General features: G+C 37.6%; 1 protein-coding gene across 1 annotated transcript in view; it reads left to right on the forward strand.

The window, feature by feature from the left end:
• LOC113568870 (Fc receptor-like protein 5) overlaps positions 1-15057 on the forward strand; it is a 76239-nt gene that overhangs the window by 11542 nt on the left and 49640 nt on the right. The window contains exons 3-13 of the mRNA XM_081695042.1: positions 6330-6599; positions 9927-10199; positions 10464-10742; positions 11240-11518; positions 11680-11925; positions 12022-12132; positions 12347-12466; positions 12551-12592; positions 12822-12896; positions 14753-14827; positions 14912-14971. Coding sequence (XP_081551168.1) covers positions 6330-6599; positions 9927-10199; positions 10464-10742; positions 11240-11518; positions 11680-11925; positions 12022-12132; positions 12347-12466; positions 12551-12592; positions 12822-12896; positions 14753-14827; positions 14912-14971 — 1830 coding nt within the window. The remainder of the gene's footprint in view (positions 1-6329; positions 6600-9926; positions 10200-10463; positions 10743-11239; positions 11519-11679; positions 11926-12021; positions 12133-12346; positions 12467-12550; positions 12593-12821; positions 12897-14752; positions 14828-14911; positions 14972-15057) is intronic.

The raw sequence follows: 15057 nt of genomic DNA on the forward strand, positions 1-15057 counted from the left end.
AACATCACAGTTTAACGATAATATTAAGATACCCAAACATTACTGGCTGATTACCATTTGACATCATAGTAGGTTAAAATATCAAGTTATTACTTTGTGAAGCTGTGGGAAAAGAAACTTGTACATCTCTGTGGGATGAGAAAACCTGGCTGCCCTGGTAAGTTTTGAGTCTGATGGAATTTAGGATCATGGTTCCTTGGGTATAAAGATACTGTTACAGGGTTAGTGCCATCCCAATCTGTGGATTTATTACACCTACAAAGTGTTGGAAGAACATTTTCCAGTTTTAATGTTTTGAACATCAATATTGGACTATTTTGGCCTTGTTCCCAACACAGTTTTCTCTAAACTTCTCTAAAAGGATATAAAAAAGATCTATCTATCTAGATCTATCTATGAGTTCATACTGTATGTTTTTATAGAAAGACACCAAATGCATTATTTGTGTACAGATGCAAATAAGGTAGGTACTATACTAGGTTGCTAGGTAGATAGCTGTTATTGTTAACATAGATATATAACTAGCTAGCTAATATTAATTCTGTATTAATATTAATATTAATACAGAAAGCACCTCAGTTAATTGTGTGAACATTAGCAAAATCCTCCATCATGATTCACAATCATTTAAATAACAAAGCAGTGCTAACTATAGCCAAAAAATAAAGGTGCACTTCATAGTTTAGCGAAATGTAGCGAGGTAGCTAGATTCTAGATTGTAAAGCGCCTTTTGGTATTAGAAAGGCACTATGTTATATGTGTAAATAATTTGAGGATGGTGGGCCTGTGTGCAAAACAATTAGATCTTAGAACAGGTAAAACAAGAGGAAAAACTAAACACCACACCAAGCATGGAATAAGGGAGAACAATGGACGACACGGGAAGAACGGCAACCCCGATGACCTGGGGAAAACAAAACTAAAACTTCCCAAACAAAACCAGAAAACAGGGAGGAACTTTAATGGCTAAGGAGAACCCTGGGAGAGAGACAGACTTGAGAGGGAAAACTGGAGAGGGGAGGGGACATGTAATAACAAAGACACCCTCGCAGAGCTGAAGAGAGGTGTAGCACAAGGGCTCACAGACCTCAATACCCAAAGGTTACCGGCTAGGAGCTTGGCTCAACACTTTAGCAAAGACCCCACACTGAGTGACTGGGTCACTGAGTTTATATAGGTGTAGCCCAGCCTGATTAGTAGTGTGCCTGACTCGAGGCCTCCCTCTGGTGGCCCGAGGGGGCCTCGGCCTGGTGCCAACCCTTACAATATCAGACTGTATTAACTTGTGTACCTGAAATTCCTATATGCTGTATTTCACTTTATCACGCACCCCAAAAACTTTCTCCACCATCTGCCCCTCCCCCCACAAAAATAATTCCTGCAGGTCCCACTGATTCTTCACATGTAACACTTACACAGAAATATAGATCCCCAAATCAAGACAAAAAGTGCAATTATACAACATGACAATATATGAAAAAAATACTCAGCAATTACTCCTAATCACCAAATGAAGTATGTGCCATGTGTCTATTGCTCACACTCAGTTTTGACTACTAATTTGTTTGGTTTTTTTACAACCTGTGCAGTATGTTTCCACCACGCTTGGTTTAACGGAGTAATAAAATCAGTACATCACTGCATTCCCAAAAAAGTTTTCCTTGTCAGGATTCCACCTTTGTCACATTTGTAAACGGATCTTGATGTGGCCTTAACATTTCCATGTTAACCATTGTGCTTAGATATTAGATGAATAATGTCTGGCTGAAATTTGAGATGAATAATTTTATTGGAAATCAACACCCCCTCTTGTTTATATTAGTAGTGCCTAATGCAATTTGCGGAGGTTATTTACAACATTTATTTGTCATTTACACAATTTGAGAAAATCTTCATGCTTATCTACTGTTACATATTATTTGTTTTAGTAACAGTTAAAGGTTTATAAATAGCCTTCTTTCTGTTTTCCATTATCTGCATATACATGAAAACAACTTCACTAAAAAAAACAATTATTCAGTGGATTTGATGATCTTTCCACAGCAAGACCAAAAGCTGTGGCCTCCATAAAGCCTGATCCACAGGTATTTGCGGGAGAGACTGCCACTCTCAGATGTGACATAGAGGGAAGAGGAGTCTATAGGTGGCAGTACAGCTGGACGAAAGAGGGTTCAGAGAGAACTGTCAGTAGTGAACAGGAGTACAGTATCGGTGGTGTTAAAGATACTCATGAAGGTCAATACACCTGTAGAGGATCAGAGACAGGAGGATCACGTTACTCCCACACCAGTGATGCTGTTACACTGACTGTATCAGGTGAGTGTGATCATGCACTCAGTACTTATGTATTGACAGAGTGATTAGACTGTCACCGACTGCTCTCAGTCCCACTGGTCACGTGGTATAGACCACCGCGTGATGTGGGAGTTTGTCTCTTTGTTTGTGACCACGCTCATTTTCACACACTTGTACCGGCTTCTGTCTCTAATGTCTGAGTGTATTTAAACTGTTGCAGGAGAGAACAGGGTTGTCCGTCTTTTATCAAGTTCATGTTTGATTATGTTCAACTACATTTTTATGTTCACGATAGTATCGCATGTTATGTTTGTAACCTGTTGTCCGTGGTCACCTACCTGGTTTTCTGCGAATGCTGATATGTTTGTCCTTCGTCCATCCTTACAATGGAGTTTAAATAAAGTTTAAAAACTTTTTAAACTTTATTTTAATCATTTTAATATTTACAGTATAATATGCAAAAAAACACCAAACAATTCACAAACCTAAATATTTCTTCATAAATTATTTAAATGAGAGCAGAGGCATCAGAGAAGTGAGTGTGATCAATGTTCAGTAAACTCATCTCACCATGCAGTCAGTACATATGCATTGAGAGTGATTAGAAACACACATCCTTACAATGGAGTCACTCTATTAACCTTAATGTGATCAAAGAAAATATTTTATTTACAGTTGTTTTAATCATTTTAATTTTCATCTTATAATAGGCAAAGTGAGCAAACTTTATAAACTTTATTTCTTTATAAATGATTTAATTGTGAAGGGCTCATTCATTCCATTTATCATCACACTGTCATAAAACCTGCTAGTTTTCCTTTCCTGCTACAGTGTTTGTGGAGTTTTAGGCCAGATTCATCCACCCTCATCAGACATAAATACTTGTTTAGTAATGCTTGGTAATTTTTTATGATGATTTACTACAGAGTTTATTTATCTGCATCCCTTGCTGCTCCACTGGCACTTTTTAGAATAAGTACAGAGATAAGCACAGTACAGAGATGAGTACAGAGGTGCACAGAATGTGAAACATAAATTGAGCAACAAGCTGGAAATTTGGTATAAATTACTTCAATGACAGCAGTGTGATTAACATGATCCAGCATTGGGCAGTGTAATACATTTAGCTTTACTGCAAAATGTAGAACATTCTGGTGCTAAAACAGGGAGCCTGAGAGGAATTATAATGAGAGGATGTGGTTGTGAACTGGCTCACTATAATACACTCTTGACTGTGTAGAAACATGTTAAAAGAGACAGATAATGGCAAACTCTAATGTGGCATGAAAAGCCCTTTGATGCTGCATTCTGCTCGTACTTGCTTATGCACATATTCTGTACACTATGCAGGATTTGGTTCAGCACTCATGAAACATCAAGAGGAAAAACAAGATCACCCAACATCACCCTTGGAATACAAATATTTTACACTGGTTACACAACTTTGATCATCTGAGCTATGTGTTGCCTACCAGGCCTCACCACTTGTTTTCACCTTTTTACAGGGTGACAAAAGTTGGCATTGTTGTGCAAGCTGAGACGTACAGTGTGAAATGCAGCTGGGGGAAGCAGCTAGTTAAGTGATAAATGTGGCATATGGTTGATGGTGCGCTCAGTAGGTCAGGAATTAACACATTAGAGCAGAATTGGTGTAAATGATAAATAGGGTTCAACAATTTCTGTTGATGGTAAGAGAGAAACCCAGTAGTGACAAAGTGTTTAACCGATTGATAACAACATATTGCACGATACGTGTCTTTCATTTTGTTTTGATTCTTCCAATCCGACTATTTATTCAGAGGTTCTACTGAAGCTTTCATGTTTCTCAAGTTTTCTAGTCTTAATTTTGTTACCAGCTTTTGTCTGGAGTTTTGTCTGATTCATGGTTTCATATAATTTATTTTAATTTGAAATACTGTGTGTTGAATCCATCTTTGTTCATATAGATGTGCCGGTCATTGAGAATCCACTTGTGCCTCAGTGTCTGCTAAATAAGCACTATTTTTAGATGGTTATAAAGTTGGCAATGTTGTGTAAGTCACATATGTCTGTGTTTTATTTTAACAATCCATGTTTAGCCATATCTGGAACACCAGACATAAAAGAGAGGACAAATTGTTTGCAAAACATGAATACATAACATAGACTCATAATGCCAACTAAAATATTACCAGTTTAGCTACTAACCCACTGAAAAAAAGATAATGGCAGTTTTGGCAATACACATAACACATTTAGGGCCCTTTAACTTATCCAACACATCAGAGTGGCCCACATGGATCTGACAGTGAATCTCAACTGCGTATTAAAAACGAAAGAACACCAGGTGAAATCTTGGCTGTGGGAGATGATGCAGACAGTATTCTCTGTATGTCAATGATTGAGTTAGACAAAAAGGAAATACATCAAAACGCAGCTCTGTTTTGGTAAGCATAACATCATACAGTATTTGAGAGAGCCCAGTTTAATTATCAGTGCCAGGAAGAGGGGAAAGTACAATGGAATTTATCATAGCTGTTCATAAATGATCAAAGCATTGAAATTTTAGCACAATATTGAAGAATTAATCAGGGAAAGAACAAAAGTTGGAAACAGACACTGACTGAACTTATTCAGGTAGATGCTGATTTAGCTCTAGCCTTGTCTATACTAAAAGTATGTTGAAATGAGACTGTGAAAAATCAACACGCTGTGTTATACTGTAGTGTAGATGCAGGAAAAACCCCTGACATGAAATGAGATGCCATCAGAAGCAAGATGACAATCAGAAATTCATCTCAGTATCAAAAGTATGAGAGATGTGACAAAAAAACTGTCAACCAAATCAAACAGAACCTGTACAATAAGACCGTGGTAGATGTCTTGTAGGGAAGAAAGTTTCATGGAAAAACTTCCCAGGTAGAGACACTGTGTGCCATAAATGTTGCATAAATGCTGCTCACTCTGTGTCTCAGGGTGAGTGTGACACATAGTATGAGGACTACCCTTCACTTGGAGAAGTGTCCTCAGCTACTACTGAGTAGTTGTGCTGTGTACAGAATCAAGAAATTAACTCTTTTCATCCTCTTTTTGAACCTCTAGAGATGAAATTCAGGGTAGTAGAGCAGGTTGAAGCCTATAAATATAGGAACACAGAAATAAATGAATTTTTGTCCTTCTCCCAACATGATGATTTTGTATATATGAAATATCAACAATGCTTAATTCGTTGATTAAATCCCTTGTTGAATCAGATCAACTTTGCAATATTACATCCTAGTGCACCTTTCTCACTGCCAAGAGTAAAACCAGGTGAGAATAAATAATCAGAAAGGCAAAGTCCACTATCAGAGCTGTACAGATGGTGTGTTGAGAGGAAAGATGCTGCTTCCATAATAAAGGACCCTACACATCCCCTTCACTGCTCCTTTCAGTGACTCCCATTGTGCCGTCACTATAAAGTTTCACTGGCAACAGCAAATTATTTTAAAAGTGAAAAAAGAATACTGTTATTTTGAACTTGCAATCAGAGACCAACATCTTCATAATGAATTTGCTCTCTTAAAATTATGGTGATCAAACTGATGTGATAGTACAATGTACAGTTTGCTTTCAATTGGACATTCCTGATACACGATGCATGAAAAGACCAAGTGTAAATAGTCTCAATTTATTCATATATCCCTTCCTACTCCACTGGCACTTGTCTCTCATTGTAATACATCATTGTTTTTATACATACAGAGATTGGTGGTGCTTATATATTGTGCATAAGCAGGATTTGGTTCAGTATGAATGAAACTTGGAAAAGCTGGTTAAACCCAGCAAGCATTCATTTTGGAATACTTCATACCTGTTATGCAACTTTGATAATTTTAATAATAAATTATACGTCCAACCTTCACCACTGCAGCTTTTTTAGTATCTGAATCTAAATGAATTCACTGAATCTAAATGCCACATTAGGCACAAATGCTGCTATTTCCACAAATAATAAAGTTTCCCCTTGTGTTGTAAATGGAGATTCTAATACCTTCCTCATTTCATATTAACAGCAAAACCCAAACCAACTGTGAAGGTTAAGCCTCAGACGTCTGTCTACACTGGAGACACTGTTACTCTAAGCTGTGAGGTACAGCAGTCTACTGGATGGATGTTTTTATGGTACATTTACCCTCAGCAGCCAAAATCATGGACCACTGTAAGAAAAAACAATATAATGGATGTGACAGTCTCTGAAGAAGCAACTTCAGAATATGGTTGCGGTGCACGAAGGGGACAATACTACACACATTACAGTGACGTAGTCAAGATCACAGCAGCTGGTAAGTGATGTTTTATATTTTCATCTGCATAGTGATTTATGTATCTGCACTTTTGTCTCTACAAGCCCCTCTGCCACTCTCTTCCTGAAGTCACACACATGCATCAGTGTTGAGATTTCATAAATAAGCAAAGGCAGTATTCTGATATTTGATATTGTACATTGACGGAGATATAAATGTAACTGTTAAATGTAGACCACGTGTACCTAATAATGGGTATATTATTTAACCCCATACACTACACTGTGAGATACAGAATAGCAGTACTATAAGTTAAGGAATAATAAAGCAATCTATGTTCTATGAGATCTATGAGATATTTTCATAGATAAATATAAAACTTTCATAAATTGTCCATCCAAATTGATAATAATTGGGCACCACCCTGATTACCAGGGAAAATGAAATCATTTAAATTAATGTATTAATGATTATTAATTCAGTCTCAACCCATAAAGGTCACCACTTCGATAACATGATGTCTCATCTACCAAAAAGTAGAATACCACTCTTTACTCACAAGAGTTATTTCTAAGGGTATATTTATTGGATAAACAGAAATAGGAGAACATGCATATAAATCATTGATTACGATTCTACTAATGACCAGAGGTACTGAGTTCACTAAAATCGTTATATTACAAAATATGTAACAAACACTGTAACGGAAACAAATTAACTCAAAGTAGATTCATGTGGACTGAAGTGGCTAACTGATAAATAAAGAAAAAGAATGGAAAGAAAATCAAATCTGTTTAAGTAACCTGTGAGAGTGATTAACAGGGCAGAGCATGCTTATCAAACAATACCAAACAATACTATTTTGTTTATCAAACAAAAAAAGAAAATGTCTGTCCTTATGACTCGTTCAGATGCCAAACCATCTGGATGGCACTGAGAGAGAATGTGTTTTTTAGTGTACTGCTGGCTTTGCCCTGCACGAGTGTTGTAGGCCAATGACAATGAAATGACTAGGTTTTCTTGATCCATGGGATTGGATTTCTTGGCAGTGGTGGGTGCGAACCAGCAAACTACCAAGTACAAGTCAAGTACCTTAACCACTAAACTACCACGTGAGATTATAGAGAGATGAAAGGTGGAGAGAGAAACTGAGAGAAAAAGAAATGGAGAAAACGAGTTGTCAGAGAGCACATGTATGTCCAGTAATATCCATGAGCTCTATTTTAGTTATGATTCTTAGAACCCAAAGACCTCCTTGACATCTCATATTTCAACATGGGAGCACAATTTCTTCCAGATATTGCAGAATATCATCCCTCACTGGCCAAAAGAAGCAGTTATGTCTTACACGGCTCATAGTTTGGACAAGAGTGCAGTTCTCTGTATCCACATCTTCAATTATTCCTGGATACACATTCCTGTTATATTTTACAACACATGTCCGCTGAGTTTGTCTGTGAGATTGGTGACCAGAGAAAGAGTTGCTTTTGTATCCTTATTAACGAGTAAAGAAAATTTTTCACTTTGTATACATTTTGCAAATCCTTCTTAGCTTTAAAAGACACAAATGTCATAGTTATGCTTCTGTCATAGAAAAGCATAACCATATTCATTACATCATTCCAATAAGCCATTTTTACAAAAATGAATGGCAGAATTGTATTATTTAATTGTTTAATCCGACTATAGCAATTCCTTGTCTACCAGAAAGAGATTATAGGAGTAATAGTATACCAGTTCCTAAGGCAACATGATATTAAAACCATTAAATACATTTTATTCTGAAGCATCTAGAAGACCCTATGGCATATGCATACTTGCTTTTTGTTGATTTTAGTTCTGCATTTAATACTCTCGAGCCTCATTTAGTGTTGGAGGAATTAAAGCCAATGAGAATTAAACCTTTCATTATTTACTAGTACCATTCTTTTGGGTCAGGTTGCATTCAGCTTGTGAAAGTTAAAAGCAACTGAAAATGCCATTTGATAGGTCAGTTAATGACTCCTTAGTTATTCTCAAGTGAATATCTATAATGGGGCTCAGACCCAGATCAGATGACACCAACAGTCTACTGGGTGAGCTACCACGCTTTAATGATGGTGGCCCGTGTGCAAAACAGTTAGATCTTAGAACAGGCAAAATGAGAGGAAAAACTAAACACCACACCAAGCATGGAATAAGGGAGAACAAAGCACAACACGGGAAGAACGGCAACCCCGATGACCTGGGGAAAACAAAACTTAACCTTCCCAAACAAAACCAGAAAACAGGGAGGAACTTTAATGGCTAAGGGGAGCCCTGGGAGAGAGACAGACTTGAGAGGGAAAACTGGAGAGGGGAGGGGACATGTAATAACAAAGACACCCTCACAGAGCTGAAGAGAGGTGCAGCACAAGGGCTCACAGACCTCAATACACAAAAGTTACCAGGTAGGAGCTTGGCTCAACACTTTAGCAAAGACCCCACACTGAGTGACTGGGTCACTGAGTTTATATAGGTGTAGCCCAGCCTGATTAGTAGTGTGCCTGACTCGCGGCCTCCCTCTGGTGGCCGGAGGGGGCCTCGGCCTGGTGCCAACCCTTACAATATCAGATTGTATTAACTTGTGTACCTGAAATTCCTATATGCTGTATTTCATTTTATCACACACCCCAAAAACTTTCTCTACCACCTGCCCCTCCACCCACAAAAATAATTCCTGCAGGTCCCACTGATTCATCACATGTAACACTTACACAGAAATATAGATCCCCAAATCAAGACAAAAAGTGCAATTATACAACATGACAATATATGAAAAAAATACTCAGCAATTACTCCTATTCACCAAATGAAGTATGTGCCATGTGTCTATTGCTCACACTCAATTTTGACTACTAATTTGTTTGGTTTTTTTACAACCTGTGCAGTATGTTTCCACCACGCTTGGTTTAACGGAGTAATAAAATCAGTACATCACTGAATTCCCCAAAAAGTTTTCCTTGTCAGGATTCCACCTTTGTCACATTTGTAAACGGATCTTGATGTGGCCTTAACATTTCCATGTTAACCATTGTGCTTAGATATTAGATGAATAATGTCATTGGCTGAAATTTGAGATGAATAATTTTATTGGAATTCAACACCCGCTCTTGTTTATATTAGTAATGCCTAATGCAATTTGGGGAGGTTATTTACAACATTTATTTGTCATTTTCACAATTTGAGAAAGTCTTCATGTTTATCTACTGTTACATATTATTTCTTTTAGTAACAGTTAAAGGTTTAGAAATAGCCTTCTTTCTGTTTTCCATTATCTGCATATACATGAAAACAACTTCACCAAAAAAAAGCAATTATTCAGTGGTTTTGATGATCTTTCCACAGCGAGACCAAAAGCTGTGGCCTCCATAAAGCCTGATCCACAGGTATTTGAGGGAGAGACTGTCACTCTCAGATGTAACATACAGAGAAGAGGCGTCTCTAAGTGGCAGTACAGCTGGAAGAAAAAGGGTTCACTCAGTCCTGTCAGCAGAGAACAGGTGTACACAATCAGTGGTGCTGAAGAGTCTCATACAGGTAACTACACCTGTAGAGGAACAGAGGCAGGAGGATCCCGCTACTCCTACACCAGTGATGCTGTTACGCTGACTGCATCAGGTGAGTGTGTTCAACTCTTTAGTTATTATTAACTACAACATAATATGACTACAGATGACACTAAATATCTGCAGTCCATCAGTCTGATTTACCTCCACTATTAGCCTCAGGTCACCATGAGATCAGATCTGTATCAGCACTTAGGCTGAGATGTTACATCCTAATAGATTGTGTCACTCTGTTATATAATGACTGTGGTAAAGCGTCTGGAAGCAGCATGTGAACTTAATTTATGAGCTGAACCGTTTGTTTCATTTCCATCAGCAGTGAAACCTAAACCTGAACTCACATCTAGCCCTCAAGGAGCTGCACTGATGGGAAACCCAGTGACTCTGTACTGTAAGCTGGTGCAGTCTACTGGATGGAGGTTTTACTGGTCCAAACACACACAGAACCCTGAGAATGAGACCAACACTGCAACACGCTCCTACACCATCAGTGCAGTGAAGCTTTCTGATGGAGGCCAGTACTGGTGTAGAGCTGGCAGAGGAAATCCAGTCTACTACACACACTTCAGTGATGCGCTCTGGGTAAACATTACTGGTAAGGGAGTTTCTGCGATAGTGATACTATATACAGCTGAACATATAACCAACATGCAGATAACAGTGGAGGCACAAGGCTGGTTTTAGAGTTAAGAAGACAATACAGTTAACATTACAGTGTTAAGAAGACAATACAGTTAACAATACAGTGTTAAGAAGACAATACAGCTAACATTACACTGTATGAAGACAATGCAGTTATCAATACAGGGTTAAGAAAAAGCTATAGAATTAAGGACTGCAAAAAGGCTCAGAGTGAATAGAGAGTGTGAGGAGATGAGAACTGAGCTCAGGTGTGTACAGGGTTTGTTTAGGAGTAAGGTGGTTAAATACAGAAATACCATCATTTAGTTATTTTAAAGTACTGTAGAGTATGAATGTCTGAGTATTTTCTATCAGTTAAACTATCAGTTTTCCTATAGTACAGTGAACAGTTCGTGTATGTGGCATAAGTTTAACAGTATTGTGCAACATTTGTTTTGTCTGATTTGGCAGATGTGTCTTCTCTAGTCTCTCTGATCATCATTCCCAACAGAACTCAACACTTCAGTGGTCACTCTCTCTCACTGAGCTGTAAGGACCAGAGGAACTCTACTACATGGAGAGTCATGCAATACACACAAAATAGGAGTTTGTCAAATTGTCCACCAGGCAAGGGATCAGTTACAAGATCTACATGCAACATCAGCTCTCTCTCCACAGCCCAAACTGGAGTGTACTGGTGTCAGTCTAAGTCTTTAGGGAGCAGTAAACCTGTCAACATCACAGTGCATGGTGGGTCTCCAGTCATTTTTATCACAGGAACCATAGGACTAGTGATAGAATATAATAACTCTACTATATTTATTTGTAGAATTAGATGAATAATATTTCATGCATGTGAAAATACTTGTGTGTATTTTCCACATTTTATGTTTTCTGCATTTCTTTTACAGATGGTGATGTGATCCTAGACAGTCCTGTACATCCTGTGACTGAGGGAGATTCTCTGACTCTACGATGTTTATTGAACAAAACATCTTCTAACCTCATATCTTACTTCTATAAAGATGGATCACTCTTTTGGAACCAGACCACAGGACAGATAATCATCCATGCCATCTTAAAATCAGATGAGGGTCTCTACCACTGTGAATACCCAGAGAGAAAAGAGTCACCAAAGAGCTGGGTCTCAGTCAGAGGTGAGAAATCCTTTTCATGATATTTGATTTATTTTACATTATTTCAGTAAAGTGTTCTGAATGTAAATTCATACTTATGTCACTTCGCTTCCACAGGCTTAGGTCCTGGATCCAGTGGTGTAATAGTTGGACCGGCTGTTGGACTCAGTTTAACCTTGTTGCTCATTATCATACTTATCCTGTTCCTGAGCTACAAGAAGAACAAAGGTTTGAAAGCATCCATGTATCTGTAGCATATGACAATTATACACAGACTATTTAAAGACAAATTATTTATGTACACCATGGTGATTGTGTTCTTGCTGCCAGAAACATTGTCAATTTACAGCATAAAAGGTATTTTTATCCATTTTCCATTAACTGTTAAATGAAATTGAACAGTGATCCTATTAACGTTGCAACTGCTTTACTGTGTGAGGAGGTACAAGATCTCTGTCTCCCCCTACTGGACATCAAGAGAACACTAGCCAGACCACGGGCCAGAGGCAGAGTTGGACTGGGCCTGGGAGCTCTCTTTCAGGAACCTCACTGCTGCAAGCAGGTTGGTTTGTGTTTCTACTGAACCCACCAGCTTTTTGTTCAAATGAACACTTTTATTTACACTGCCTTCTTTCCTCTTTAATAGGAGGTGATCTGATTTATGCCAATGTTGGTAACAGGATTACAGGTAGAGTTCACCTCAAATAAATTTACTACTTTAATGGCTGCCCTTTTATGTTTGTAATGATTTTACTGCTTCATCCAACAATGACACGTATGTATATGCTGTGAATAATAAAACAAAACACACAGGAAATAGTAAGAACTCTGCATATCCGCAGTAAGAACACTGACTTTTTGCTTTTCTGCTTATCTAAACTGACTTCTAAATATCTGACATCCGATGTTGATGTCAGATAATACATTAACAGGCCCAACTGATGGAACTTACTCAAAAAAAGAGCTGAAAAACTTGAAACTTCACAGTAAAGGTACATACCACCTAATACAAATTATTTTAAAAGAACACAAGACTGAATGGAGGGACACTTAACACTGTCTCTTTTTTCCATACAGTACCACCCTAAATTATGAACCCTATTATTATTATTATTATTATTATTATTATTATTATTTTAAACAGATGATACTATGTATGGGTCAAGTGTTGTGGTTTACTCAAAGGTTTAAAGCAAAAAACACAAAAACAAAGGAATAAAGACCAATATCAACAATTTTACTACAATCTTTTGTGTGTGTGTGTGTGTGTGTGTGTGTGTGTGTGTGTGTGTGTAAGAGAGAGACTTGGAGAGAAACTAACAGATTGTATCTTGCAGACTTGAAGATAGAAATATACCATCAGTTGTTGGATGTTTGGAATTTGCCCTTGTTTTATGAGCTATAAGGTTCACGTGACTACTATAATGTTAATCCATGTTTTTTACCACCATCAATAACTGTAACCCAGGGTTATAGTTCATTTAATGATTGTTGACAGATTATTCACAGTAATGTCTGTTTGATGCCGGTATCAGTCACACTTAATGTACAGTATCTGTTTGTACACACCTAACAAAAATTAAATATTTCTCTTTCGTATAGTAATTTTCACGTAATTATTTATGAAAATACATATACAACAGTTTATAAGAATACAAAGATAACAGAAATGCTATACATTCTCAAAACCATCCTTAGTCTAAATACCTGAGATAATTATTTATATTTAGCAAGGTAGAGTAGATACCAAGGGATTTATCTGGTCAAAATCTTACACTGAACTAAGCAAAGACAAAGTCAGACCATAATTACTCTAAAAAGTGATGGCCAGTCAGTTAGGAAAATAGCAAAACCTCTGAAAGTTTTTTTTTTTAAATAAATGCAGTTGCCAAAACCACCAATTGCTGCAATGAAACTGGCTCCTATGCAAATACCCCAGGAAAGGAAGGTACCTCTACTGAAAAGGACAATCATATTAAAGTCATTAACCTAATAAATCACCAGTTTACAGAACCACAGATTTCAGCTGAAATACATGCTTTACTGATCTCTAGTAGGGCAAAAGTCTTGGGCAAAAGAATGCAGCAAATGCACACTAGAACACTGGAAATCTGCTCTTTGGTCAGATGGCAGCATGTGTGGTCTGCATTGTGAAACATTTGGGAGATGATGTAATTGTGTTTGTGGTGCTATGACAAAAGGTACCCCACAATCATTTGATCGGCACCCTATAGTGTTGGTTTGAGATGAGTTTGACCGTAAACAACATTTGTCCTGTAGTGTATGTGGTTGGAAATCAATGTATAAATATTACATGATCCTCTTTGTTAGTATATTTGTCACTATAAGTTTCAGACTAAAATGTGCTGTTTTAGTCTGAAACTCAAACATGGACTTTGCAAACATGTGTAAAGAAAGTAACCTCTCACCCCAGCAAACCTTTCATCCCTCCCATTCAAGCCTCTTCTTCCTCTCACAAACTCTCACTGAAATCTTTCACTTCTCTCACTGAAACCTCTCACACCTCTCACTAAAACCTTTCACTCCTCACAGCCAAACCTCTCACTCCTCACACTCAAAGCTGAACATTCTTCTCACTCAAAACTGTCAGTACACAAAAGAATGTGCATGTGATATGGGTCAAAACATTCCCACCAAATCTGATCTGACTGCTATGACTCTGGAATATTTTAGGCTTTACAGTGTAGCTTGAAGGTGCACAAAGATACTTTACCATATTTATTTCTCCTCTGGACTCAGTAATTCCACTAATTTACATGTTGCAGCTTTAAAAGATTATGAAATTAGAATGAAAATGAGGGAAAGCAGTTTGTTTTCTCTTTAACAGATGCTGGTGCAGGACCCAGTGATGTGACTTATGCTCAAATTAAAATGAAACCCAAGAAGAAACCAAAACAAACAGGTGGGGCGATGGGCTTGTGTATGAAATATATATACCTTGTTTTTTTGTGGTGAAAGCTAATGCATGTGTGTTGTGCTCTGTTAGAGAAGACCAGGGAGGGCACTGATGTGATGTACTCAGAACTGAAACAGAAGTCAGAAAACGGTAAGCAGTAGAACATCACAGCTCCACTTCATAAATGCCAGATAAAGCAAGAAAATGGTTTTATTAAACACTAATTTACTTTTGCA

This window comes from Electrophorus electricus, chromosome 13, assembly GCF_041902795.1.
Source record: "Electrophorus electricus isolate QZ-2024a chromosome 13, ASM4190279v1, whole genome shotgun sequence".
NCBI classification, from domain to species: domain Eukaryota; kingdom Metazoa; phylum Chordata; class Actinopteri; order Gymnotiformes; family Gymnotidae; genus Electrophorus; species Electrophorus electricus.